At 37.5% G+C, this 26,435-nt stretch overlaps 1 protein-coding gene across 6 annotated transcripts; it reads right to left on the bottom strand.

Moving 5' to 3' along the window:
• Window positions 1–1,502: 1,502 nt before the first annotated feature.
• Window positions 1,503–26,329, bottom strand: nfascb (neurofascin homolog (chicken) b). 6 transcript variants are annotated; one of them, XM_047363061.1, is made up of 28 exons: window positions 25,896–26,329; window positions 21,767–21,922; window positions 20,625–20,748; window positions 20,003–20,108; window positions 19,725–19,915; window positions 19,059–19,181; window positions 17,324–17,542; window positions 16,977–17,088; window positions 16,623–16,810; window positions 16,411–16,542; window positions 14,814–14,957; window positions 12,114–12,225; window positions 11,858–12,021; window positions 11,621–11,768; window positions 11,355–11,479; window positions 11,145–11,246; window positions 10,829–11,026; window positions 8,231–8,301; window positions 7,893–8,115; window positions 7,390–7,505; window positions 5,932–6,142; window positions 5,697–5,819; window positions 5,240–5,413; window positions 5,022–5,153; window positions 4,673–4,742; window positions 2,825–2,836; window positions 2,665–2,700; window positions 1,503–2,574 (listed from the first exon to the last, which is right to left on the bottom strand). In XM_047363061.1, exons 3-28 carry the CDS (start codon window positions 20,698–20,700, stop codon window positions 2,331–2,333), a joined length of 3,552 nt encoding a protein of 1,183 aa, XP_047219017.1. In that variant the 5' UTR covers window positions 20,701–20,748; window positions 21,767–21,922; window positions 25,896–26,329; the 3' UTR covers window positions 1,503–2,330. The 6 variants fall into 6 exon arrangements, with proteins under 6 accessions (XP_047219017.1, XP_047219028.1, XP_047219048.1 ...); XM_047363072.1 differs by having other exon boundaries at window positions 20,625–20,705; XM_047363092.1 differs by having other exon boundaries at window positions 1,503–2,562; window positions 25,896–26,327.
• Window positions 26,330–26,435: the final 106 nt, after the last annotated feature.

Raw genomic sequence — 26,435 nt, 5'->3', positions numbered from 1 at the left:
GTTATCTTTGCCAGGGCTGCATAGCGGTGCAGTTGGTAGCACTGTTGCCTTGCAGCAAGAAGGTTCAACTTCCGGCCGGGGGTCTTTCTGCATGGAGTTTGCATGTTCTCCCCGTGCATGCGTGGGTTCTCACCGGATATTCCGACTTTATCTCACAGTCCAAAAACATGACTGTTAGGTAAATTGGTCTAAAATTGCCCTTAGGTGTGAAAGGGTGAGGGCATGGTTGTTTGTCCAGTATGTCTCTGTGTTGCCCTGCGATGGATTGGTGACCTGTCCAGGGTGCACACTGCTGGAGATAGGCACCAGATCCCTCGTGACCCACTATGGAATAAGCAGTATAGAAGATGAATGAATGAATCTTTGCCTGATATTTAAATTTCTTTGGTGATTTAAAATGTTTAAGTGTGACCAAAAAGCAAAACAAATTATAAATCTGAATGGGGTCAATACTTTGAACACACTCTGTAACTGTGAGTAGCCAGCCAGCCTGAACTGAATAATTCTTTACAAACATTTTATGATAAACAGAAAATATGATTTGTATCTGTTGCTGACAACAAGAGGTATTTCAAAAGAACAATAAAGATGACACACTATGAACAAAACATTATATGTATATACAAACATTAACATTCACAAAAACAGTTGTGTAGAAATGTGCATGTTGTATTTCCTTCTGTTTATTCTGATGTTCATTTAAAAATAAGTTTCTAAAATTATATTGTGAACTGAGATTATATTTAATGGAAATTTAGAAAACAATCACAAAAATCAAATTTGAAAATTACATATACTTTAAAAGAACTTACCCTTGTTGCTTTAGTAGTTTTATGAGTAAATGACAAAAACACTGGCCTTACAACACTGCTCAGACTGCTTCTGTGTGTTTAACCTGATAAGAGACATTGAGCCATTCTCCACAAAATGAGCCCCATCTGAGCTTTGACTTCAGTAAATAAATGGATCATGATCTGCTGATGTCCTTTGCCCCCCAGAATGCATCCTGAGACAGGCCCCGGTATTACAAAAAGGGACAGCCTCTTATGGGAGACTTAAATATTGTAGTGACAAGATATTGACATTATACATAGTGGAGTCTCTACTTAGAAGTTATTTGTCATAATCTGCCTGCAGTTTTAAGTTCTCTTTACTTCCTCTTCACTGCCATGTTCTGCACTTTCTTTATTTCAGATAATTCAGGTTTATTAGATTCATTCTGCTGTTTAGTTGTTTATTACTTCCCTTGTTAGATGTTTTAGTTTGTATTTCCTTGTAGATCTGGTTCCACCAGACTGGTTTACTGAGCCTGCTGTTTAGTGTCTTTGTTAAAATTACCTGCTAGACCTGAAATAACCATAAAAACATGCAAGTCCATTGTTTGAAGGGTAGCTGTTAACCAAGTACAGCCACAAAGAACATTGGCACATCATGAATACACTGATCATGATAATGGGAAACATGACATCTAAATTTAGATTTCACACATTATAACCTACCTCTTTATAAACACTTTTTAAATTCAATTTAAGACACATTTTTTGCTTCATACACAGCTGATGTTAGAAGTAAAATGAACGCCGTTACATAAAGAGTACTAACTCACAGAGTGAATAAAATTAGGAGAGGAGTTCAGAAGCTTTTTTTGATTATTCTTTATACTTTTTTTCCTCATTGAGGGAGGCACAGAGACGGCTTCTTTGTTTGACCTAAAAAATCAAAAAAGCTGAACCTTCTAAAATTTGATCCAAAGTTGAGAAAGAAACCTTCGGTATTTTAATGCAGTATGAACATATTACCTTTAAAACTTCAGACTCTTAATTAAGGGATTCTACTGTTACTCCCCTGATAGTGAAAGTTGGTATGCACCAGTTATTTAAAATGAAAAACACTCAAAATTAACACAAACCTTACTTTTGGAGTTAACAGAAAGAAAAAGGTACAGTTACCATGTGTACGTTGGTCCTTGCAAAGGCTTTTATACATGTGATAGAAAGCTCTTCTTCAGTCTCTCCTAATTCTTCAGCTTATGTAAAGATATGTTCTATATGTACAAAATAAAAGGTAAATCTTCTTTTTCAACAACTAACCTCCAAAAACACACCTATGGAAAGATGATCCTAACCTCGCCATGTTTTCCCCTTCCATATCCATGAAAGTTGAGGCCTGTAGAATAATAAAGGTTTAATAGCAGCTCAATTTACAGCTGTTTCCTCCTCAAACGGACTCAGATCCTCACTTCCTCTGTATGTTCCTAAGAAGGTACGAACAGAGTGCAGTCCCGCAAAACAGCTGACATGTAGTAAGAAATGGTCCTTGAGGTTTTAATTTCATGCCAGAGAGTAGATGGTATTCATTGGTGAGTGGAGCTCCAGATTTCCTCCAAAGTCCAAGTCTCTGACATCTCTCCTGGTTCCTGTGTACTGGCCGATGAAAGATCCATCCTCATTGAACTGGATTTCTCCTCCTTCTCCATATTCCACCAAGCTGTCGTCGCTGTCTGATCGCTTCATAATCGCCTCCACAGATGACTGAGCTCGCTGAAGCCCTCTTTCCTCCTCTCTGCCAGAAATAGTAGGTTGTCAGGACAAATGTGATTTCATGAGTGTACCTTATAGGATAAAATATAGAGAAGGTGGGGATCTAATACATTACTACTTATACCTCCGAGGATAGGGCAGAGTTGAGACCCGTGCTATCCTAAAACATGAATTTGCAAACAGTATAATTAAAATGATTACATTTTTGAAGGTAAAAATCTAAGTTTTGTTCACAAAACAATTATTTTTAAGTGTCAATAAGTCAACATTTAGTATTTTCATACCTTTCAAGGGACCTTGAGTGGTTCAGTGGAATAAACAGAAGGTTGAGGTTTTGGAAGGGAAATGTTTAGACAGAGAAAGGCAGGTAAACAAAAAATTGCTGATTAATCAAAGTGTTACAAAAAATAAGGTCAGAAATCCGATTTGCACTGTATCTGTGCTCAGATGTGCTAAATCATGATTAACATTGAAGATACCAAGGGAGTTTCTTAACCATCAGAAGCCCATGATGCAATGCATTTTTCCACTGACCATGATCTCATATGGGCATAAAGCATGACAGATATTATTGTCATCGTAATCTCAGAGCAAAGTAGTCTACTGATAATTTCGTTTTTTTAGATGTGTACTACTCAACACGGTAACCAAGGAATCTGATCACTTTAGTCAGCTCTCACCTGGTTACACACTCATTCAGTGGTATTTTATGCTCTGAAAAATTAGCAATCAAGTTCGCAAACTTCCTAATCTTTTAGACATTTTTACTGGGAGCTGTGTCAAACATACATTTCTGTTTTCACACTCCACCTTTTAGACATCAAAGAACATTATTTTGAAAGTGTAAAAATCACACGTGCGGCAAAGCTGACAAACTGCAACCTAGCTGTGAACTAATTATTTTGTAAACTATCTTGGTGCCCCACTGCAAAGATGGGAACTAATGTCTACACCTTAGACATGAGTCACATTTAAGTCACAAAAACAAAACCTTTAGACTTGACTTGCACTTAAGCTCAGCGAATCGAGTCTAACAAACAATCATTATCTCATATATTCAGAGGCGAAAGTAAGCCGGTAAACATAGCTCTGAATAAATGTCTACTCCAAGCTAATGCAGTGTATAGAAATGACTGGTTGCCATGGTAACATTATGCTTAGTAAGTATTGGTTCTCTGTAATTTTTCTGTACGTCACATCTTAGTAAAAGAAGTTAACAGCAATTTCCAAGGACCATGGGCTATTCACTGTGCTATTAGCTGTAGGTTCATAAAACATTACCACACAGATGTCTCTCAAATAGAACTGCATTAAATGACTTCAGGTTGTTTCAGGGCAAAATAAACCACACCTACTTGCAATATCTTTTATCTCAATCTGTAGATTTCATTCAGCTCTTCTGCAAAGACACTTTTGGCTCTTCCAAAGAAAAGCATTTTCTATTTGATTCATTCAGGAACTCAACATTGGGTGCTGTAATCCTGCTTCTAATTTTTGTTTGCACATAAATAAATATTTATGTTTCTCGTGAGGTTAATATTTAGTTTTAAAATACTTCAGAGTGGACAATATTTCTCTTTGTACACATTGAATTAAATGTTCTGAAAAATATAAAGGTGGTACATGTTCATCTGTTAAATTAGGTTTAAGGATGTTAAAAGATTTGAAATTCAAATTTGGATATGGGCAGAAGACTTCAGACTAGGACAAATTGACACAACAAACTTTCACTGTTCATTTTAAAGTGAGCAAGATGGTTACAACCAACACATTAACCTCAAGGGGTCAAAAGTCCTCTAACCAATAGGCTATTCCAGAGTGATTGGATTAGGTTTCTAAATACTTGTGCAATGTGCCAACCTATAAAAACCTGATTTTATTTATTTTTCAAAAAATCCTTCTTAGAATAGGATCTTTAGGAAAGAAATTGGTTTGACATTGTCACATAGCATCTTTACTTTATAAAGGAGACTTACATTGCACAGATATAGAGCAAATCCATGAAAAGAAACAATGTTATCAAAATATATTCGGCACTAATAGTGCCATAGGAATGCGTTACTGTGTGACATTAATGCTGATTAACAGCTAAATACAATAAGAACTGTTGATCTGCTAATTGGAATGTTTACCTGTAATCAAATGATCCCTCCTGATCTTTATCATCCACCAGCTCCAATGAAATGTCCTTTTTGTCCCGCACTAATTCATGGAAAAAGTTTACTTTAAATGGTTTGCCAGTAAAATAGAAGATAACAGCAATTGTTTTGTCGAATATCTACAGTTTCTTTACTAATGAATCTAATACTGATTTAGCTAGGACAAAAAAGATATATGCAAAACACAAAAAACTGGACACAGCACTTTATGCTGGCTTAACATATTATTTTTCCATGCAGCTCTGCAAACTCTGGAATATTTTGCATGTGTGCAATTATTAACTGATAAAGTAGTTGTGTTTAGGAATTTCCTCCCTTGTACCTGGATATTTCCCCCCTCGGCTCCTCTTGATGAAACAAACTATGAGGAGGATCAGCACGATGAGAGCCACAGCACACATGATGCCAATGAACCACCCCTGAGTGGAAATATCCACCTGGTCCTGAGCATATACTGGGGCACACAAGCACAGAAGATGAAAGTCAACATCTTCTCAGCACCCCAAGGCTTTCAAAAAACCTAGAACAACAATGAATTACTTTCTGTGGTGTAGTGGGGAGACTCCTCAGTATGCCACTCTCCCTGTCCAATCCGAGTTCGTGAAGCCACTGAGAATCTGTAACGAGTGTAGCGGTCGTATCGCCGAATTGAGAAGCTTGTCACGTTTGGTGGGAACTCCTCCACTTTCAGCTCCTCTCCTCTGGTTGTATTCACTGTGGAGATGTTGGATGTTTCAGAAGACTTTGACAACTCTTGATGCTCGAACAATGAACTTTTAAGAACCTAATCTTCTAATTGAGTGGTTACAAAAGTGTTCATTACCCTCTTTAGAAGAGACTTCAGTAGTATCTGGATCTCTATGTACAGATACTAGAATGTTATTATGGTTATAATGGGATGTGGTCCATCACCAGATTTGCAGGAATTATTGTAATTATTGGATTTTATGATTCTCTGAGTATGTTTGGCATTGTGTGTTATAGTGTTTTGGCATACCTGTCTGGTATTTGAGGCTGTAACCAGTGATGACACCATTAGGCTCTTCTGGTACATCCCAGTCAACATAAATACTGTCCAGATGTCGTTGTTGGATCCTGAAGGATCTTGGAGCAGATGGTACTGTAAAAACAAGCCCAGGGATGTTAATTCAACTTAGAACTTGCAGATTCATGGTAAAGGATATGTTCTTAGTTTATTAATATTTTTTTTTTTTTGCATTTAATTTTTTTACCTCCTTCAGGTGTGGAGAAGTGGATGTGATTACTTGGTGGTCCTTCGTACCGGCTGTTTGTCACCACTATGTACATCTTGTAGTTGCTATAGGGAATGAGCCCAGTGACTATGCCTGAGGGTTCTGGGTCATTATTTGGAAACACTTGAGACTTCATGCCTCTATTGATCCTGTGCCACCTCAGCTGGCTGCTGTCTCTCCAGTAGTAGACCTTAATATTCAGAAAAAACACTTTTCAGTCTAATTTTCATGCAAAAGGTTTCTGAGTCGCTTTGCTTCTGTATCTAGCCATATTTCAGTCCAAAATCAAATATCAAATAATGATTAATAAAACAAAGGAAAAAAAACCTACAAAACCAAATACTTTTCAATAGAATTATCAGTAATACCAAAACATTTCAAAAGTAGCTGGAAATAAACATAAATGTAGATTATTAAAATGTACATAAATAATTTCTGTAGGCAGAATTTTTATATGTGCTTCTCTAGTATTTAAGACAAACTTAAGCACTTTTTACACCGTATCCACATTCATCCAGTTGCACGCACTAACCCGCATGGTAGTGAGTACAACGGATAACACACAGTAAAGTTGCAGGAATAAACTGTTTGTCTGCACATCTGATGATTTATGTCTCCTTAAACTATTTTTAGCAACACAAACTGATAACAGCATATTTTTCTTCATTCTACACATTCAAACAACAACAAGACTGAGGGAAGAATAGGAACAAATAGGGATTCTAAAGCAGTATGTGTGCCAATGTTTTATAATGAGACAGTCTTTCAGAGATACAGTAGTCTATTGCTGCATTTTTAATTTATTCTTCTATGTGCAGTAGCCATTGTATGATCTTGAGGTTTGGAATTGATCTCTGACTTCCTAAAAACAAATGAGAAACTCTGAAATTCTAATGATAAAAAAACTGTACAAAAGTAAAAAAGTAATTTGTTGTGATTTAAAGGGATTCATACTATCAGAAAGGCAGATCTACAGTTTATTAATTCATTCGGGTTTGAGAATATTTCATTTGTGTGCTGCCCATATAGGAGAATATTAAACTTGGGGTGTCTGGAAACCTCTTACTTTCTATGTTGAAACTTTGGTGGTCGTTCAGTTTCTTGTTTCCCAATAAGAGCTTGGAAATTCTGACTTTAGACTACAAATACCATAAAATGCATCCAATTTCTTTCCAGAAAATTCCATAAATCCATGTATTGTGATATTGTTACTTTTGTAAATTTCCCTGAAAATATGTAATATTTAAAGAAGCTCAAATAAACAGTGTGGAGTAATAGCCTTCGTTGTTTTCTTTTTAAATTATTTCCCAGATGTAAAGAAAAGAAATATTTTTATATTAATATAGCCATTTTTACCTTAAAGCTATCTCAGTGTACTGAGAGGGTTCAGTAGCTATTAACGTGTTTTATGTTTTGTTGCAGTCATCAGGGACCCACCTTGTATTCTTTCAGTTCTCCCATGATAGTTTCACGTGTCACTGGGTCCCAGTGTACTGTAACCTGAGTGCTCTCAATGTCAGAGACTCTCAAGTTCAGAGGTGGTGCAATTGGGCCTTGAAAAAACCAGAAATGGCATGGTAACTTATCTTTACTGTCAATAAAACATTTTTTAGTGCCATTTGTAGGCTAAGAAAAATACAATATGAAAAACAAATAAAGTGGTATTGTCCAGCCAGTGTGTGGTGTACTCTTCCAATTGACTGCAATATATCATGTGTTAGCTTGGTGGAAATTTAGATCCTAAAACAGTAAGTACAGCAGTTTGTAGTTTCTACTACAGTCTCTTGTTCAATTTATAAAGTGGGAGAAACTGTGGCAATATCTTGGGAATTTGCCACAGACTATTTTCTGGGGACTCCCATTTTTGGGGTGTACTTTTTCAAATGTCTCACTCAGATTTAAGTGATAAAGCAGCAAAAAAAAAACAGTACAGTACTTACGATCTTCACCAGAATAACCAGTGACCACAGGTGACTCTGGTCCAAGCCCAAAGTCATTGGCTGCCTGGACCTTGATGTCATAGGGGGTGAAGGTGTCTGCGTCATAAATGTAATATTTCAGCCACTTTGTAGTTGCATTTTTCCACTCTTCCCGGGAATCTTTCCTTCTCCACCACACCAGATACTTTAAGTGTGGTCCATTCCACTCTCTCCATGTAAGAGGCTGGAAACATAATAATTGGCAGTTATATGTATTACGATTATGTGTTAAGTAGAATTTAACTGGCAAACTCCTACAGGTAAAAACACTTTTACAATTTTTTGTGATTCCTAGTTACCTCCCAGCTGATTTCCATATTATTTCTCCATGTACCCACACCTTTCACATTCTTTGGAATGACATCAGGTGCTGTACAAGAAACAACATTATCTGTAAGACTTTGACACAGAAAGATATGTTGACCATTGTGGAACATTATAGTTTTTATCAATCATTAATTTAAAGCCACATACTGTAGGCTATTATTTTTTAAAGCTGAAAGAAACAAGCTCATTTGGCTTTCTTAAAAGTAAATGAATTAAACTTATTTTTCTTTGTGATCAGGAGGCTGTTCAGCACAGTGACTCTGCTCATTAACTGGTAATCTTAAGTGAAACCTAAGCAGCAGATTGACTCAGAGCCTGAGGGATTTGTTTGTGTACTCTACATCACACTGTAGATTGCCTAAAGCCCGAGAAGCAGTGTCTTTAAAGTACAGCACTGATTTCTCCACAAGAATTGTGTGTACACATTGATTTTTTACAAAATGAACGCGCGTACAGAGTACCAGGGTTATTATAGTTAACTTAAATGAGCGAAAAAACAAAAACTGAAATTGAGAAACATTTTTGTTACCTGAAATAAATAAAAATTGTAATCAAAAGGGAAAAACTATAACTAACTAGAACTGTATTGTGCGTTTATAAAACTAAGTAAATTGTACTGAAATTATAGATACAATACCCTTCGTTTATCAACTTATTTATAAAGCTTGTCAAATGATGTGAAATGTATTTTTTTTCATGAGCAGTTTACGTCAGCTGTCGACATTGTACGACACACCATAGTCCCTGGAGGCACTGTATAAATTACATTTTGCTCACCACACTAGCCCACAAAATGACAACAGCAAAAGTTGTGAAAAACGCCAGAGTCCTAGTTGGAATTTCTTCGAGTATGACTGCGAGAGAGATAAAAGCAAGTGTCTTGTAGTAGAAACAGGTGAAAACATACATGGGAAACTTCTCAATGGGAAAAAGCCCACAAAACATCCATTTGAAAAGTGCATACAACAAGGCTAATTGCAAATAGCTTGACAAGCTATCCTCTCTGAGCTGTCCTGAAAAAACAGGTAGCACCAGGAAGGAAACAACCATAATGGAGTGCTTTTGACCAAGCTAAGTACACCAGTAAATACACAAGAACACCACAAGCAGGAGGATGCATTGGTTAATATGTTTATTGAGACTCAAATGTCCCCACGGCTATCTGAAATTTAATTTACATTGAATAGTATTATATAAATTCATATTATGTTCACATGGGTCAATGGATTATTTTCAGCAGCTGCAGTGTTACACACCTTTTCTACTTAAGGCTGCTATCTTGTGGACAGTTGGTTGTTCAATAGTAACTGAATTTATTTTTTCAAAATTGTATCTTTTGTTGATTCTTTATTACCTCATACATACTGTATATCCATAATTTCATAAATACGATACTCTGAGCTTTTTCAATCCTGCACCTAAAAATAACCCAAGTATGAAGAAACTAAAACTAGAACTGGACCTAATGAAAATTAAACTAAAACCAAGTATTATTTAAAATAATATTAGCTAATAAAAACTAGTGAACCCACTGTAAAAACGAATTACATCTAACTGAACTAGAAAAAAAGTCACAACAAAGTAAAACTAAACTGTAATGAAAAATCCAAAACTATTATAACCTTGCATACAAATATAAAACTTAACAGGCTGTAATATAAACTGTTTTTTTTCTTCAGAATACTAACATAAAGACTCCTTTATTACCTGCAGGTACTTTCTTAGTTTTAAACCCTTACTTCTCAGTATAACATTACTCAATCAGAATCAAACGTTTCAGGAAAAGAGCAGGATTTTGAACTTATTGTTGAAGTTGTTTCAGAAAATTTGAATAAAATATAACTTAGTTTAATGAGTAAGTTGATTGAATGACTGTATCAATAACAGAGAAACCAAATTAGCAGATAGAAGTTGCATACAAATGCTCCTATGCACAGGTCACTTTGGTTCTGATGAAAAACTGAATCTTTGTCCCATCTGACCAAAACATTGCTATTTTAGTTATTTTAGTTAAAGTCCCTGTAGCAATCGGCAAACGCCACATATTACATTGATGATAGTAAGAATGAAAAAGCTTTTTTTGGCCCCATGGACAACAGGTTGGGATGTAGACAACATCTACTGGTTGTCGTGGACACTTGCCAATCCCAAGAAGCGATTATTTCATACAGTTCTCCAAAACTGAGTTTTGGAGATTTTTTTTTAACCTCCCTTACAATCCTCCACCCCGTACAAAGACAGGACAAACTTAAAGCCTTGTCATATGAATGTTTAGAGCTGGCTATAGATATGAGATTTGTGAAATTTAGCTAAGGTTTGTTTAAAAGAACAGTTATTTACTTGTTGACACTGCCTGACCTATTGCATTTAACACACATCTGTTTTACCTAAACAGCATGTTTTCCTTGAAGAGGACCTAAGTCATATTTATTCTGCAAAAAAAAGAGAAATTTAAGGATTGCTCTGACTGCACTGTATGTCATTAAAGCACAAATAAATCAAACATGTTTCCCATATTTATAATATAATAATTGCAAATATCACGCAGTGTCACTCAGCATCACACTCACGTGCACCGCTGGTCTGGAAGCGCTTAGATGGACGACTGGGACGACTCGATCCAATTTCATTGATAGCAATGACTCTAAACTCGTAGTAGGTGAAAGGTGAGAGATGCAGAATGACAGAGTTGAGGGTTCCTGGGTATGTTGAGAGGTTTTTCCACTTTCCTGGTATCCAGTCATCATCATCATACTGCACTAAATACTCTGTCAGAAAGCAGAAATTTACAGCTAATATTGTCATAAAGAACACACGCAAAAAAATATTTCAAAAGCAAATTATGTGTATGTATTCCTTTGAGCTTATTTGGTCAAAAGATTTTACCATTAATGGGGCTGTGATTGCTGTCTCCAGGAACCCAACTGAGTCGTACACTGCGTTCATATGGATCTGACAGCTCCAAGTCAGTGGGAGGATTTGGACGGTCTACAAATTAACAAAGTAAAACAATACAAAAAAACAAACACATTAACAATTAAAAGACCATTAAGCAACTGAATTGCTAAAATATGTTTTTCTTCCTCTGGGTCCTACCCATCACCATTAGGTGTGCTGATGCAGACTTCTGTTCCATCTCATTTTGGATGACACATGTGTAATTTCCCTCATCGCCTCTGTTTACATTGGTAATGACCAGATTTGATACATCCAAGGAAACTCTGACAAAGTAAAAAAAAAAATGCTTATTTGATCACACTGAAACACAAAGTATACCTTCTGCTGTAAAAGAAAGACGAGACATAAATTCATGTTGAAGATCACTTTTTTTTCCTATAATACATTTAAAAAAAATCACCCACCTCCAACTAAGAGCAACTTGCTTTTTGTTTTTCATCCATGTTGTGGTGACTGGAGTAGTGATATCTGCTTTTACTCCACATTCGAGGCGCACATCACTTCCACGCATGACTTTCATACTCTGTGGTCTGGTGACAATTATTATGGGCTCTGAGAAGAATAGTAAATAATGCCATTATTGGACCTTGACTAGAGCCTCTTGCTGACTTAAACATTTTCTTTGCTTCTGTCATCTTTACCTTTGACATCTACTCGGACTTGATTCTCATCTCTCCCTGCGATGTTGCTGATCACACATAGGTAGGTTCCCTGGTCTTCAATCCGGATGCGTTTGATCTCCAGAGTCCCATTACTGTGGGTCTTGAAACGATTTCCCTCAAGATTTCCTTGTCCGTATTTGGACCTGTGTCAGACAACCCACAGACATACAGATCCTGGAAGTTTGCTCTCTTAATTCACCCAAGGCAAATACAATCTCAAACATGGTGGAATTACCATCGCAGTTCAGGCATGGGAGAGCCAAAGAAGCGACAGTCTAAAAAGGCATGATGTCCCTCTATCGTCTTCACGAGCTCATTCCTGGTCCCGATAATACGAGGAGTTGCATCTGAGGGGAAAATATACAAGTGCATCTCAATAAATCTGGTTCAGAGATTCAGTTCCAAAAGTTAAACTTATATAGATTAAAGAAACACAGATTGATATATATATATATCAAGATTTTACTTAAGTTAATTTTAAGGATTTTGTCTTAGAGCAGAAATATTATGTTGTGGTCTGCACAATTATTAGGAAGACTGGACATTTCTACCCACGACACAGAGGGTAAGCCAGAAAAGATCATAGCTAAAGAAATTGACTGTTTGCTCGTTGTTTGGAAGTATGTTGATGAAAAGTTGAGTGGAAGGAAAAATGTGGTAGACAAATGTAAACAAGCAATAGGGATAATCAGAACTGAGATGACTGTGAAGCAAAGACCTTTTAAGCTTTATAGGGAGATTCCCAAGGCATCAACTGCAGCTGGAATAAGTGCTTCTGGATCCACCACCTATAGAGTATCTTGGACATGAGCTACACATAGTATTTCATTTCTTGTGTTAAGCCCCTCCTACACCACAGACAATGTAAGAGGCATTTTAAATGGGGTAGGGAGAAAAAGACTGGACTGTTACTCACTCTGAAGGTCTCTTTTCAGATGAAAGTAAATTCAACATTTTATTTAGAAATCAATGTCCCAAAATCTGGGGGAACTCTGCTATTTAAGCAAGCTGGGCTTCCTGAACACCTCAGCAAAGCTACGGACTGATTGCCTCCATGCAACTCCACATTGATACAGTCATTTATGCAAAAGGAGGCCTGACAATGGAGTGAGTGAATATACTATACAGTAACTGGACATACTTTTCAGTACTCTACCAAAAGTGATTTTTTTAAGTAGATTCAATATTTTTCATATACTGGATTATTATTTTTTTTGCTTAACATAGACAACATTTTACCCTCAGGGTTGTTCTAACAAGTAATCTACAACCACTTGTACATCTAGCATACAGAAAACATATTCTGGCTGGGAACCAGAGGACTCTGAGAAATCCCAGCAGAGACACAAACCAACATTTGTACAGGCAGCTTGGAGTTTTGTACCTCAAATGTAAAATTTTATTTTCACTAAATAACTGAAGCTTAAGATTTGCTTCAAAAGACATAGAAAAGATCAATTTCCCTTCCATTTAAATAGCATATTGATGTGGTTGTAAGATTACATGAAGCTGTCGATTGGTGTCTACAATATATGTGGTTGAAAAGTTGTTAGAGTTGGTCAAATTAACTAACAAAAAATTGACAAACAAAAAGTCGCCACCAAAAAAAAAAGGTCACACACTATAATATTTCGTTGAACCGCCTTTAGCTTTGATTATGGCTCGCATTCGCTGTGGCATTGTTTCGATAAGCTTCTGCAATGTCTCAAGATTTATTTCCACCCAATGTTGCATTCATTTTTCACTAAGATCTTGCATTGATGATGGTAGAGTCTGACCACTGCGCAAAGCCTTCTCCAGCACATCCCAAAGATTCTCAATGGGGTTAAGGTCTGGACTCTGCGGTGGCCAATCCATGTGTGAGAATGATGTCTCATGCTCCCTGAACCACTCTTTCACAATTCGAGCCCAATGACTCCTGGCGTTGTCATCTTGGAATATGCCCGTGCCATCAGGGAAGAAAAAATCCATTGATGGAATAACCTTGTCATTCAGTATATTCAGGCAGTCAGCTGACCTCATTGTTTGAACACATACTGTTGCTGAACCCAGACCTGACCAACTGCAGCAACCCCAGATCATAGCCCTGCCCCCACAGGCTTGAACAGTAGCCACTAGGGATGATGGCTACATCACTTCACCTGCCTCCTTTCTTACCCTGATGCACCCATCACTTTGGAACAGAATAAATCTGGACTCATCAGACCATATGACTTTCTTCCATTGCTCCCTGGCAAACTGAAGCCTTTTTTTTGCGGTTAGCCTCACTGATTAGTGGTTTTCTTAAGGCTACACAGCTGTTCATTCCCAATCCATTGAGTTCCCTTCGGATTGTGCGTGTGGAAATGCTCTTAATTTTACTATTAAACATAGCCTGGAGTTCTACTGTTGTTTTTATTCTGATTTTACCAAGCATTTAAGTTCTGGATTTTTTACGGCCACATTTCTTTCTTAAAGATGATGGGTCCCCACTATCCTTCCAGTTTTTAATTATTCATTGAACAGTTCTTAACCCAGTTTTGGTAGTTTCTGCAATCTCCTAAGATGTTTTCTCTGCTTGATGCATGCCAATGATTTGACTCTTCTGAAACAGACTGACATCTTTTCCACGACCACGGGATGTGTCTTTCGACATGGTTGTTTAAGAAATGAGAAGCAACTCATTGCACCCGTTGGGGTTAAATAACTTGTACCCATACAGTAATAATCCAATGGGTGGCCCGTACCTATTTGCTTAGTTAAATGCAGGTGGTGACGTTTTTGGCCAGTCAGTGAATGTTAAATGACTGTTGACCACATAGAAGAGTGTCTGGAATACATTTAATAGATGTTTTTGATTTTTGCTTTGTTTATGACCCTTTGTTAAAATCTTCAACTTTTGGCTCAGACATGATTTTGGAAAATAAATGAATTCTCTCCAAGTAAGGAAACTTACGCAGCACGTTGACAAATGCATTGGCCAGTAGGTACCCATACTCATTGGAGGCATTGCACTGATAGACGGCAGTGTTTTCACTGGACACACTGCGAAAGGTTATCGTTTCTCCAGATACCTGCCTGTTAGGCTGTGGTGTGGAAGCTGAAAGAGAAATGACATGTGGATGAAGACTTTGCCAGATTAATTAATAATTCATATTAATATAAATTATTAATATGAATATTCACACAAACACACTTTTTGGCCCCTGGTAAAGATGCATTAAAAGTGTTAAAATATAATTAATCTTTTATTGCAACAGGGCAATCTTAAACCAAACAACTCCCAAATGTATTTGCCTTACAAAAAACACAGGTGCCTTTTGCCAGGAGGACAGCGTTTAGTCTTCTATTTTTGTCTTCTCTTCAGCTAATGCCAAAGCTACTCCTGCAGAATTTAGTTCCAGGATCTTAGATTGCCATGGAAAAAGAATGATTTTAGCTTTGGGTGAAACACTTCATATTTTTAGATTCTCATCCCGCTAAAGGATTCAGTGATGGACACTTTTGATCGCTCATCCAGATTTTTACAGATCTTCTTGTATTTTTAGTTCATGACACCATGCACTTTAACATGAGTTCATTTAGAACAGAAAGAGGGCCACAGTATCGTACATCCTGCACAATCATTAGCAGCCTGTATGAAATGCTTTGGCACATATTTATCATTGGCATCATGTCAAACTCATCAGTGTTTGTTCCCAAAAAGTTAAATCTTAGTCTCATCTGTACAGAGCATATGGTATTAGTTCCAGTCCCAGAAACTTGTATGAAACTAGACTTACAATTGTGATGGTGGGACAGAAAAGGATTCTTCTTTGCAATAACTAGTTTGATTCTACAGGTTTAGGTGAGTAACTAACAGTCCAAATGCAAAAAACAAACAAAAAACATTCAGCTGTTTTTTTGGCTATACATGAATGAAAGCTCCTGTGATGGCCTGGCGACCTGTCCATGGTGTACCCCGCCTCCTGCCCATAGACTGCTGGAGATAGGCACCAGCTCCCCCAAGACCCACTATGAAGAAGCGGTAGAAAATGACTGACTGACTGACTGACTGAACGCTTTCAAAAGCTGTGTAATTGTGACATCACAACCAGCAGCTCTAAATAGGGTGAACTGAGGAAATGAAATCTCATTATTTGAGAATGATTTTGTGCAAAACATGTAATTAACATGGTTTGTATAGCCCATAGACCTATCCCAAATGTTTAAAAGGAAGTACAATAGGTCACCTTTAAGATCAAAACACAACATCCAAGAAAGATATCTTATGTCTTACTTGTTTGTTGTGTTCTTGTCTTTCCCAATTGTAAGAGTAACTAATAGAAATGACCCTCTGTGTTACGTGATAGTAATTCCCTAGTGCCATAGGAAGTCATGGATTACTAATTAAAAGTTTATAGACAAAGGTTGAAATTCTCTAAAACTGCTTTATTTGAGATTATGTGTGTACTGTAATAAAAGATGAATTTATTTAAAAGCCTTTTCACACATCTCTACCAGGGTGCCAATAAATGTGGATGGTGTTGCACATGTCCTAAACAAAGACCTACACTCAATTGGTTCTCCATTTATGAACCAGCTTATCGTCGGTCGAGGTGCCCCATCAGAACGACACACCAGCTGTCCGTTTTCCTCAGGAGCCAAGATCAAATCTGTAGGCTTTTCCAACCAGAAAGGAGCCGCTGTTCAACACAGAGTGTATCAGCTGTTGCAGAAATATGTTCCAAATAAATACTTTCTTGTATGTTCTTGAAAGTCTCACCTCTAACCCTGACTGTTATTGTGTGCTCAATATACCCTAACTTGTTGGTAGCTGCACACTTGTAATCTCCAGCGTCTTCAAAAGATGCCTTTGGAATTTGAATCATTTTGTTGAAGTTTTTTACTTTCATGCGTGATGTCACAGGCAGGTCCTCGCCATTCTTAGTCCATGTAATATGAGGAGTAGGCCTTAATGATGAATTAAAAAGAACAACTTTACTAAATCAATTTTGAAACATCAGAGTAAAGATTTGCATTTATCATAAAAACATTCTTTGATTCCCTGTTGCTGAAATTCAACAAAGATTAAAAAACACTGTCTTAAAAGGTCTTGGGTTTGTGAAGTTGAGCTTACACCCCTGCAGCTATGCACTCAAGAAGCAGCTCTTCCCCGTGTAGCACAAGAATGGAGCTGGAAGAGCCTTTGGGAGACAGCCAGGTGGGGGCGGCCTCAGCCACTGTGCGAACTGTAGTGGAAACCATTCAGAGGACATCAGCCACACACACGTACATACAGGCATTCATTCAAAAATCCAAGAGCAAAGCTGGTGTTTTTAGCATGTAGGCAAACATTAAATTAGACTAACTGTTCAGATTGTGTGTGATAATGAGAAGGACTGGAATTTAAAGGCAAAAATCACATCAGTACACCAGTTTGCTAAGACTCCCAAGACAATTTAAAAAGAGGATTAAGTGACTCACTTGTGAGCACCTTAACAACCACAGGCATCTTCTGCTGAATGACATTCTTATAAGGAAATCGAGCATTACAACAGTAATCAGCAGTGGAGTCATTAACCAGCACATTTGAGAAATACAGATCTCCGTTGACCCCCATGGAAACTCTGCGATCCTGCCGCACAGACTCCATGGTGGGAAAAGCTGTCTGAATGGGCCAGTTGAAAGGTCTCGCATACGAACCTAAACAAAATAATGATTTGACGTTAAACTGTTAACCACATTGATCTACTCTCATGCCTACAAAACATATGTGTAAAGCCTCTAAATACATTCATCTTTTAGCAATGACACTGAAAATAAGAAAGCAAAACACTAAAATGAGTATATATGCTTAATAGGGAAGAACATCACTCTAAAAAGGAGTGTTTTAAACAGATTTTCAAGTCTAACAAAATTGTCAAGTTAAAAGTACTTTCATGACCACAAATTAATAAGGCAATGGCAATTGTGAAATTGTACATTTTGACATGTACAACAATAAATTAATGGCATAAAATATGGTGTTTGTAGAAAAAGGGATGTGTGAATCATTATAGATCTAAAACATGAAAGAGTCTGCACATTAAAAGTATCCTAAATTTCTTGGGTTTTTTGTTTTATTGGCCTTTTTTTTCTATTCTCAGCAACAAGAATGGGATAGGGCTCACTTTTTCTTTGAAAATATTCATCTTAATTAGCCAAGTTTAATAATATGAGCACAAAAATCTGCATTTGAATAAGACACTGGTTAAAATAAAAGCAATTGCATGGCTTAAAAAGAGAAATGCATATTTTTTTGTACTTATAATATTCCATCTTAAGAAAATTTTAAGTTGTCTGCATCTTTTTTTAAACCCTTCCAGCAGCAAAACTGTACCGTTCTCAAATTTGAACAAATCTTGAATTGTGGTCATGTGCCTCACAAAATCATTCTGAAGGTCACCAATGGCCACAGGCCAAGCTTCACACATTCCTGCTCTAGATGCAGACTTATGGGTCATTAGGTTTGAGCCTGGTGAACCATTTCTGCATTTCTATAGCCATATTTGTTGGATCACTATCCTGTTGAAAGACTTAGTGATGATGGTCCCAATAAGTGTGCTACTGGTGACTTTATTACAAATAATTATGTCCTAATATGGGATTATTTCCCCAGAGAATAAATGTACTGAAATGAGGCTGGATTTCATCTTAGAATATTGGTGTGAAAATATTCCACTGCAATACAAGATAAATTGAGGGCTGCACGGTGACACAGGTAGCACTGTTGCCTTGCAGCAAGAAGGTCCTGGGTTCAATTCCCAGCCAGGGGTCTTTCTACATGAAGTTTGCATGTTCTCTCTGTGCACTTGTGGGTTCTCACCGGGTACTATGGCTTCCTCCCACAGACCAAAGACATGCCTGTTAGGTTAATTGGTCTCTCTAAATTGCCCTTAGGTGTATGAGTGCATGCATGGTTGTCTGTGTTTTGCCCTGCGATGGACTGGTGACCTGTCCAGGGTGTACCCCGCCTCTCGCCCATAGACTGCTGGAGATAGGCACCAGGTCCCCCGCAACCCACTATGGAATAAATGGTAGAAAATGACTGACTGACTAAAAGATAAATTTATTCTAAGACTTTTTAGATATTTATTAGAGGTGCCTAATAAGTGTGGTTGTCACTGTATGATTGTGTGTATATTTTTCCAAAATTCAGTACTTTGTGTTGGACACTTACAGCTGGACATCCAGTAGGTTTCAGGTTTAGGTGGGCCTGGTGGAGGGTCACAGGGCAAGACCAGAGGAAGGCCAGCACTGATTACAACAGGCTCCAGAATCTCCCGTGGCCACACGGGAGGTCCTGCACAATCACAGAGGAATACATATCTCATCTGAGCAACAAACATTTTTGCATTGTAACAGAATGTATTCTGATGTCTGAACAGAAATGCATCACTGGGATTAACAGGTTTGGTGGATAAGATATCTGGTAACTGAATTAATCCTCAGAGGCTGGTAGAAAAGTTTAAGTGGGTCAAACTAAAAGAGAGTGATGTGGTAGTCAAAATCATATTTATTGTGATTTTCTAAAACATTTTTGCAATAAAAAAATGTATCACATGAAAAAGAGTAATGGAATTTTCATTGATTTAAAATAAAATACTACCAAGGAAGCACAGAAAAACGCTGTAAACAATTCACAACATTCATAGAAATCTTTTTAAAGTATGTTACAGTATATTCTTATATTATATCTTACATATTCCTGTATTCTCTGTTACACAATGTACAGATGAGAATATACAATGAATATACAAATGAACAGCATTAGAGTACAAACTGGTCACTACACATTTTCATCAACTAGAGAATAAACATATACAAATATATTTTCTGAACTTACTGTACAACCGCAGTCTGATCTTGTGGGTGTATGCGGACCCATATTGATTGGAGGCAATGCACTGATACTCTGCTTCATACTGTTCAGGATTGTTCCGAGCATAGATGTCTAGAGTCCCTGAGCGCCTGCGCATTGACACCTGGCTGTCACGGGCCACATTTAAGTACTTCCCGTTACGTCTCCACGAGAAACTTTATGTTTAAGGAGAAGGACAGGAGAAAAATCAATGAAGTGACTTCTGATGAGGTTGCAGTCTGCTCTGTAGCTGCAAATCTCACATAGGATGAGGGTTGCCTTTGGCTTCACACTCTATGACCATTGTTTCTTTGGGATCCACAATGTGCTCCTGCAGCGACTGCTTTATGATAGTTGGAGGTTGTCTAACTGAAAGGATGACAAATAAAATCAGCTTGGAATTTCTACACAAAAATATAATGCCTCACAAAAGTATTCATACCCTTTGAACTTTTGTCTCATTTTGTCATACAAAAACCCCAAACGTCAATGTCATTCATCGGGAGTTTATGTGATAAACCAACAAAAATAAGTGCTTACTTATTATAAAGTGGTAGAAATGTAATTTATTCTTTTCAACAGTTTTAAGAAACAAATCTGAAAAGTGTGGCATGTATTTGTTGTGAGCCCCTTTTATTCTGGTATCATTAACTACGGTCCAGGCTAAAAGACCTGCAGCTGTATTTGCAGGGAACAGAGGTTCTACCAAGTATTGACTTTACACTTCACAATGATGCACCACTTTGTGTTGGTCAGTCACATAAAATAACAATATAATACATTTAATTTTGTGGTTGGAAGGTCATGAATACATTGGAAACACACAAACTCATTTACAGCCAGTAAATAAAAAAAGAAGAAGAACATTTGAGTTTACTGACTCACTTTCAAGGGGAACGTCCAGAGCCCAAACACTCTGCCACAGAAACAGCAGCAGCCCTGGTCCAACCAGTGTCCTCATCCTTACTGTTCATTTAGTCAAGGGTTTAAGGCCTCCAGTTAGAATGTTCTCAAGGTGATCACAGAAGAACATGTGTTGCAAATGAATAATTTATGTTAAAAATTGATTCAGTAGAAAAAGCATCTCATGACGCAGTTCACAAATGAATAATCTACATAAAGGTAGAGGTATTCAGACACTTTCCAAATAGTACATTTTTGTTTGATGTGGGAAGCTCAGAACACATTTTTCTTAACATTACAAGGACGCTACCACAGGATAAAATATTTAAAAAGGCTCATACAGCAGAAACAAAATTACCTCAGTTAAAATTGTGTTTAAATATTATTTTTGGTCAGTTTTAGTCTTGAGAATAGACAGGCTTTTTTAATGGGGAATTGCTTTTGTTTGACAGTTTCATTGCAGTTTGTTTTATTTTGCTGTTGCTGTGAATTCTATGTCTATAACTGGATATTAATGGGATGTGTCTTAGGATAGAAAAGGGGAAAACATCTTTTATTGATAGTTTTAGAACTTTGAATTTCAGAATATTGCTCCAGTAAAAATTAAAGTTATGGTAAAACAATATAAATTTGAAATGGAAGGTTTAAAAAAATAATAATGAAGTATATATATATGTATAAATAATTAACTAAGAAACAACAACATAGAATAAATAACAAATAATGCTGAATGTTAAATTACCACAGTTCACAAAATCCACAAAAAGCACATTTTAGGATTCTCTTTACCAAGTCAGTGCAGTGAAGTTAGATATATTTGCACTGAATGTAAGCTGTGAAATATATGGTGGATGTAAAGTAACGTCTAAACAAAATGCATATATGTCATGATTATAATCAAGGAACTGATGTCTAGAACAATTGTAACAAATTTATTGGCTCTTTAGACTGAACCCTGATTCAGAAGTGACTAAAATGCATAAAGCCTGAAAACAATCTGAGAAGATTAAAATGTTCAGATAAAAGGATTTAATTACACGTCTCTTTAAATGCATTTTGCTATGAATATGTAATGAATCCTGCATTGTCTTAGTTTGTCAAGAACAAACGTTTAGCAAACCTACCTCTCTCCTGAAAGCATAAATCACTGCTCTCTCCTCTCCATCACCGTGACCTTCTCCATGCATAAATAATTCAATTACTTTTTCCTCAGGAAATTCTTCTTCTTTGTGCACTACAGAAAGTAATGCCCTAATCCTTTAAATATCAGGTCAACAACCCTGGAACGAGTAGATACACATCAGTAATTGAGTTTCTGTCTGTCACTGCCACTTACACTCTGCCCACCCATCTCATAAATAATAAATGAGCTCCATACAACTCCTACACTTCACCCACTCTACCGTTCAGGTCATGCTCTCGAAAGTTCCCAACATCTTCATTAAATACAAACACAGCTTTATATAAACTTTTAGGAAATAAATGTGCAAATGCATTCCCACAGCACCTGGTGGAGGAATTTCTTTTTTTTTCTGCATGTGTTATGTTTCTCTAGCAAAATCAGTTTTATATACAACTTTGGGCCAAATGAAGCACAAAGCAACCTCAGCTCTGCACTGTTTGCATTCTTGATGGTTCTGACAACATCAAAAGTGGGCTGAAGCAATGTGCAGCAGATTATGAATGAATTGCTTGTTTCTGTCACATGAATTTTACATAGCTCAAGTCACAAGATGTCCAGAAAAAGGCAGCACATTTTCCAAAAGTTATAAAATGAACCTTAAACATATTCTTTGTTTTAATTACATTCAGACTAAGTTTTTTTAAGTACCATTACAACCAAAGATTTGTCTTTAGAAGTTTTTCAAAGCTATTTATATACATAGAACAGCGGATCGTTGGTATAATTTTCTAAAGGTAAAGTCTGTTTTCTTTTCTAGAAAGAGGGGTAGACTGTCCACAGTATCCTGACCTGCGTGAGCTTTCAGAAAAACCACAGTGGTGTTCACCAGGCTAAACATAGAGAGGCAGGGAGCAATATTAGAACCAAATAAACTTTTTGATAAAACTACATTTTGAAAGTGCTTAAATAAAATATTTATTTAAGTCATTCTTACAAAGACATAAATATTTATGACTCTACAGTAGGTGTTATCTGGCCTGGTCCTCACCATTGTATCCATTTAGATATCCGAAACACAACATCAGCTGCCTCACATTGAACAGAAATGCAGAAAGAGCCTTGATGATCTCCTTGACTCTCAGAATGAGCTTTTCTGCCCATGCATTGGACTGTGGTAGGCCTGGAAGTGAGCAGCAATCAGTGCCATGCACCAGATTGCACAGTGAAGAGGCACAGGGGCGTGTGGGACCAACTCAGTGACGACAAAAGAGTCTCTATGCCCGTGGGTGTCCTCTGGCACGAGTGCCCAGGGCTCCAGTAAGAGCAGATGGCATGTGAGAGGGGGTGTCAAACCAAACAGGCTTTCTGTTCAGGCTCAAAGCCGCTATCACTGACACTTTGACGTCACTGCATCATGAGGAGCACATGAAGATGATAGAGAAAAAAACGCTGCTAAGCAAGATGCTGCAAAATGACATCATCACTACGGTGCATTAAGAACATGATTGTCTCACAATCAGCAGAGGCAAAATCTTATGTCGAAGCTACAGGTCCTTCTCAAAATATTAGCATATTGTGATGAAGTTCATTATTTTCCATAATGTCATGATGAAAATTTAACATTCATATATTTTAGATTCACTATTGACACCCTCAAGTAAGAGGGTAAGACACAGAAAGAAATTTCTGAACGAATAGGCTGTTCCCATAGTGCTGTATCAAGGCACCTCAGTGGGAAGTCTGTGGGAAGGAAAAAGTGTGGCAGAAAACGCTGCACAACGAGAAGAGGTGACCGGACCCTGAGGAAGATTGTGGAGAAGGGCCGATTCCAGACATTGGGGGACCTGCGGAAGCAGTGGACTGAGTCTGGAATAGAAACATCCAGAGCCACCGTGCACAGGCGTGTGCAGGAAATGGGCTACAGGTGCCGCATTCCCCAGGTCAAGCCACTTTTGAACCAGAAACAGTGGCAGAAGCGCCTGACCTGGGCTACAGAGAAGCAGCACTGGACTGTTGCTCAGTGGTCCAAAGTACTTTTTTCGGATGAAAGCAAATTCTGCATGTCATTTGGAAATCAAGGTGCCAGAGTCTGGAGGAAGACTGGGGAGAAGGAAATGCCAAAATGCCAGAAGTCCAGTGTCAAGTACCCACAGTCAGTGATGGTCTGGGGTGCCGTGTCAGCTGCTGGTGTTGGTCCACTGTGTTTTATCAAGGGCAGGGTCAATGCAGCTAGCTATCATGAGATTTTGGAGCACTTCATGCTTCCATCTGCTGAAAAGCTTTATGGAGTTGAACATTTCATTTTTCAGCACGACCTTGCACTTGCTCACAGTGCCAAAACCACTGGTAAATGGTTTACTGACCATGGTATCACTGTGCTCAATTGGCCTGCCAACTCTCCTGACCTGAACCCCATAGAGAATCTGTGGGATATTGTGAAGAGAACGTTGAGAGACTCAAGACCCAACACTCTGGATGAGCTAAAGGCCGCTATCGAAGCATCCTGGGCCTCCATAAGACCTCGCAATGCCACAGGCTGATTGCCTCCATGCCACGCCGCATTGAAGCAGTCATTTCTGCCAAAGGATTCCCGACCAAGTATTGAGTGCATAACTGTACATGATTATTTGAAGGTTGACGTTTTTTGTATTAAAAACACTTTTCTTTTATTGGTCGGATGAAATATGCTAATTTTGTGAGATAGGAATTTTGGGTTTTCATGAGCTGTATGCCAAAATCATCCGTATTAAGACAATAAAAGACCTGAAATATTTCAGTTAGTGTGCAATGAATCTAAAATATATGAATGTTAAATTTTCATCATTACATTATGGAAAATAATGAACTTTATCACAATATGCTAATATTTTGAGAAGGACCTGTATGTTTAAAAAAAGAAAGAAAATAGAAACATCTGCCATAGTTTGATTATATTAGTCTGTGGCATTCTTTTGGAGAACGTTTTGCCCACTCTTCTTTGCAACATTGATTCAGTTCATTAAGGCTTTCTTAAGTTCCATAGCATTTCAAATGGGTTAAGGTACCAGGAATTTCCTGCGCATTTGCAACATCTTGAGTTTTTATTTTTTTCAGCCCATTGATGACCTACTTTAAGCAAAACATCAGTTGGACAGATAGCCTCAGATCTGGCTTCAGAAAACTTTGGTATAAAGGTTTATGGACCACTCATTGAATTCAAGAGGCAAAGGTTCCATGACTGTAAAACGAGCATAAATCACCGCCTTTTCACCACTGTGCTTAAAAGCTTGTTTGAGATTTTTTTTTTCTGCTGTTTGGTTTTTACCAGACATGGTTCTGTGCAACATGGCTGATAATCTCTACTTTGGTCTAATTTGTTCAAAGGATATAGTTCAAAAGGTCTTGTGGTTTGTTCAGAAGTAATTTTCCCAATTTAAGTCATACAACCATATTCTTCTTAAACAGAAGTTGATTTCTTCTGATAACACTTCCAAACAAGTCATACAAGTCTTTTTGCAATTGCACTGTCATTACATTTAACCCTAAACATGCCAACAAAGGCATATAGAATCTAAAATGTATCCCTTGAGTTTTCTGCAGTTTTCATGAGCATTGCACTGTCTGAACATGAGGGGGAATGAAATGCAAGAACTCATGGGAAAGTAATTTCTTAAACATTTTCCACTTGTAAATAATCTTTCTCACTGTAGAATAATGAGCTTTGCAAAAGACCCTATAGCCCTTACCAGATTGATAGACAGCAGCAATTGCTTCTCTATAGTGTTGTTGTCAGTCTTTTGACAAGCAGCACTTGGTTTCTAATTTCCAGACATGAATCCTAGGAAAGCAGTTAATTCCTAAGAGTGTTAGGGCATATTGTATTTTTCATTAAAACTTTGTTTCCACATTACTTATAGTTATAAACTGAGTTACCAGTCATAAAAAAATCTGCTGATGCCCAGCCCCATTTCCTAGATCAGACTGTGACATCATTATAAATGGAGTCCTTAATGGCAGAGTAAGGCACTGCTTCATATTGTAGTACGTACCATGCAACTTTGTACTGTACTGTGTTTCAATACTCTACATCTCTGCCAGAATATCCAAATTTACAACACAAATTGCTGTTAGTCAATATTAGAAGGTCCTACCTTTTTTTTCTTTGGTCTCTGGTTACACGTTCTGCCTGGAAGCCCGATGTCTACCTCTTATCTTCAGACACTGTCGTATTATACAGCATCTCAAATATGAGTTTCATCTCTCCTTATTTTCTCTCCATCTTGTCAATGCAGGTGACAAAACAGAGGCTACTTTGGACTGTTAGGAAAGCTGCTTCTGGCCTGGGTCACACGAGTGGCAAACATTGCCTGAGAGACTGTGATAATAAATCCATTGTGAAATCCACACATGAATATAACGTCATCTTCACTGTGTTGGGAACATAAAGCTAGGCAGAGCATCAATGTCATGGATTGGTTAGTAGATGAGGCATTTTTAGATTTAGAAAGCTGCCCATGTAGCATCTATCAAAATCCTCTGAAGTTGTCCCTAAAGTTGACCAAATTTGTGGTTCCCTTATTTTTACTGTTTCTGTCTTTCAATGTACAGCACTGTGTGTTGGACCTTGTAGCTTCACTCTGGCTGTCACGAGCACACACTCTCTTACACAAAGCATTTCTGTTTGAAACAAA

The sequence above is a fragment of the Girardinichthys multiradiatus genome, chromosome 1 (genome assembly GCF_021462225.1).
Source record: "Girardinichthys multiradiatus isolate DD_20200921_A chromosome 1, DD_fGirMul_XY1, whole genome shotgun sequence".
Lineage (NCBI taxonomy): Eukaryota > Metazoa > Chordata > Actinopteri > Cyprinodontiformes > Goodeidae > Girardinichthys > Girardinichthys multiradiatus.
Note: the sequence above shows the minus strand (reverse complement) of the source record. Positions and strands in the feature narration are given on the sequence as shown.

What these genes read in the sequence shown, in the direction of transcription:
- nfascb (XM_047363061.1), bottom strand. Translation starts at nt 20,700, where the DNA reads ATGAGGACACTGGTTGGACCAGGGCTGCTGCTGTTTCTGTGGCAGAGT. An exon ending in CCCATGCCTGAACTGCGATG is followed by an intron (nt 12,022 to 12,113) that starts GTAATTCCACCA and finishes TGTCTGACACAG; the next exon opens with GTCCAAATACGGACAAGGAA. An exon ending in CTTCCAGACCAGCGGTGCAC is followed by an intron (nt 8,302 to 10,828) that starts GTGAGTGTGATG and finishes TTTCTTGTACAG; the next exon opens with CACCTGATGTCATTCCAAAG.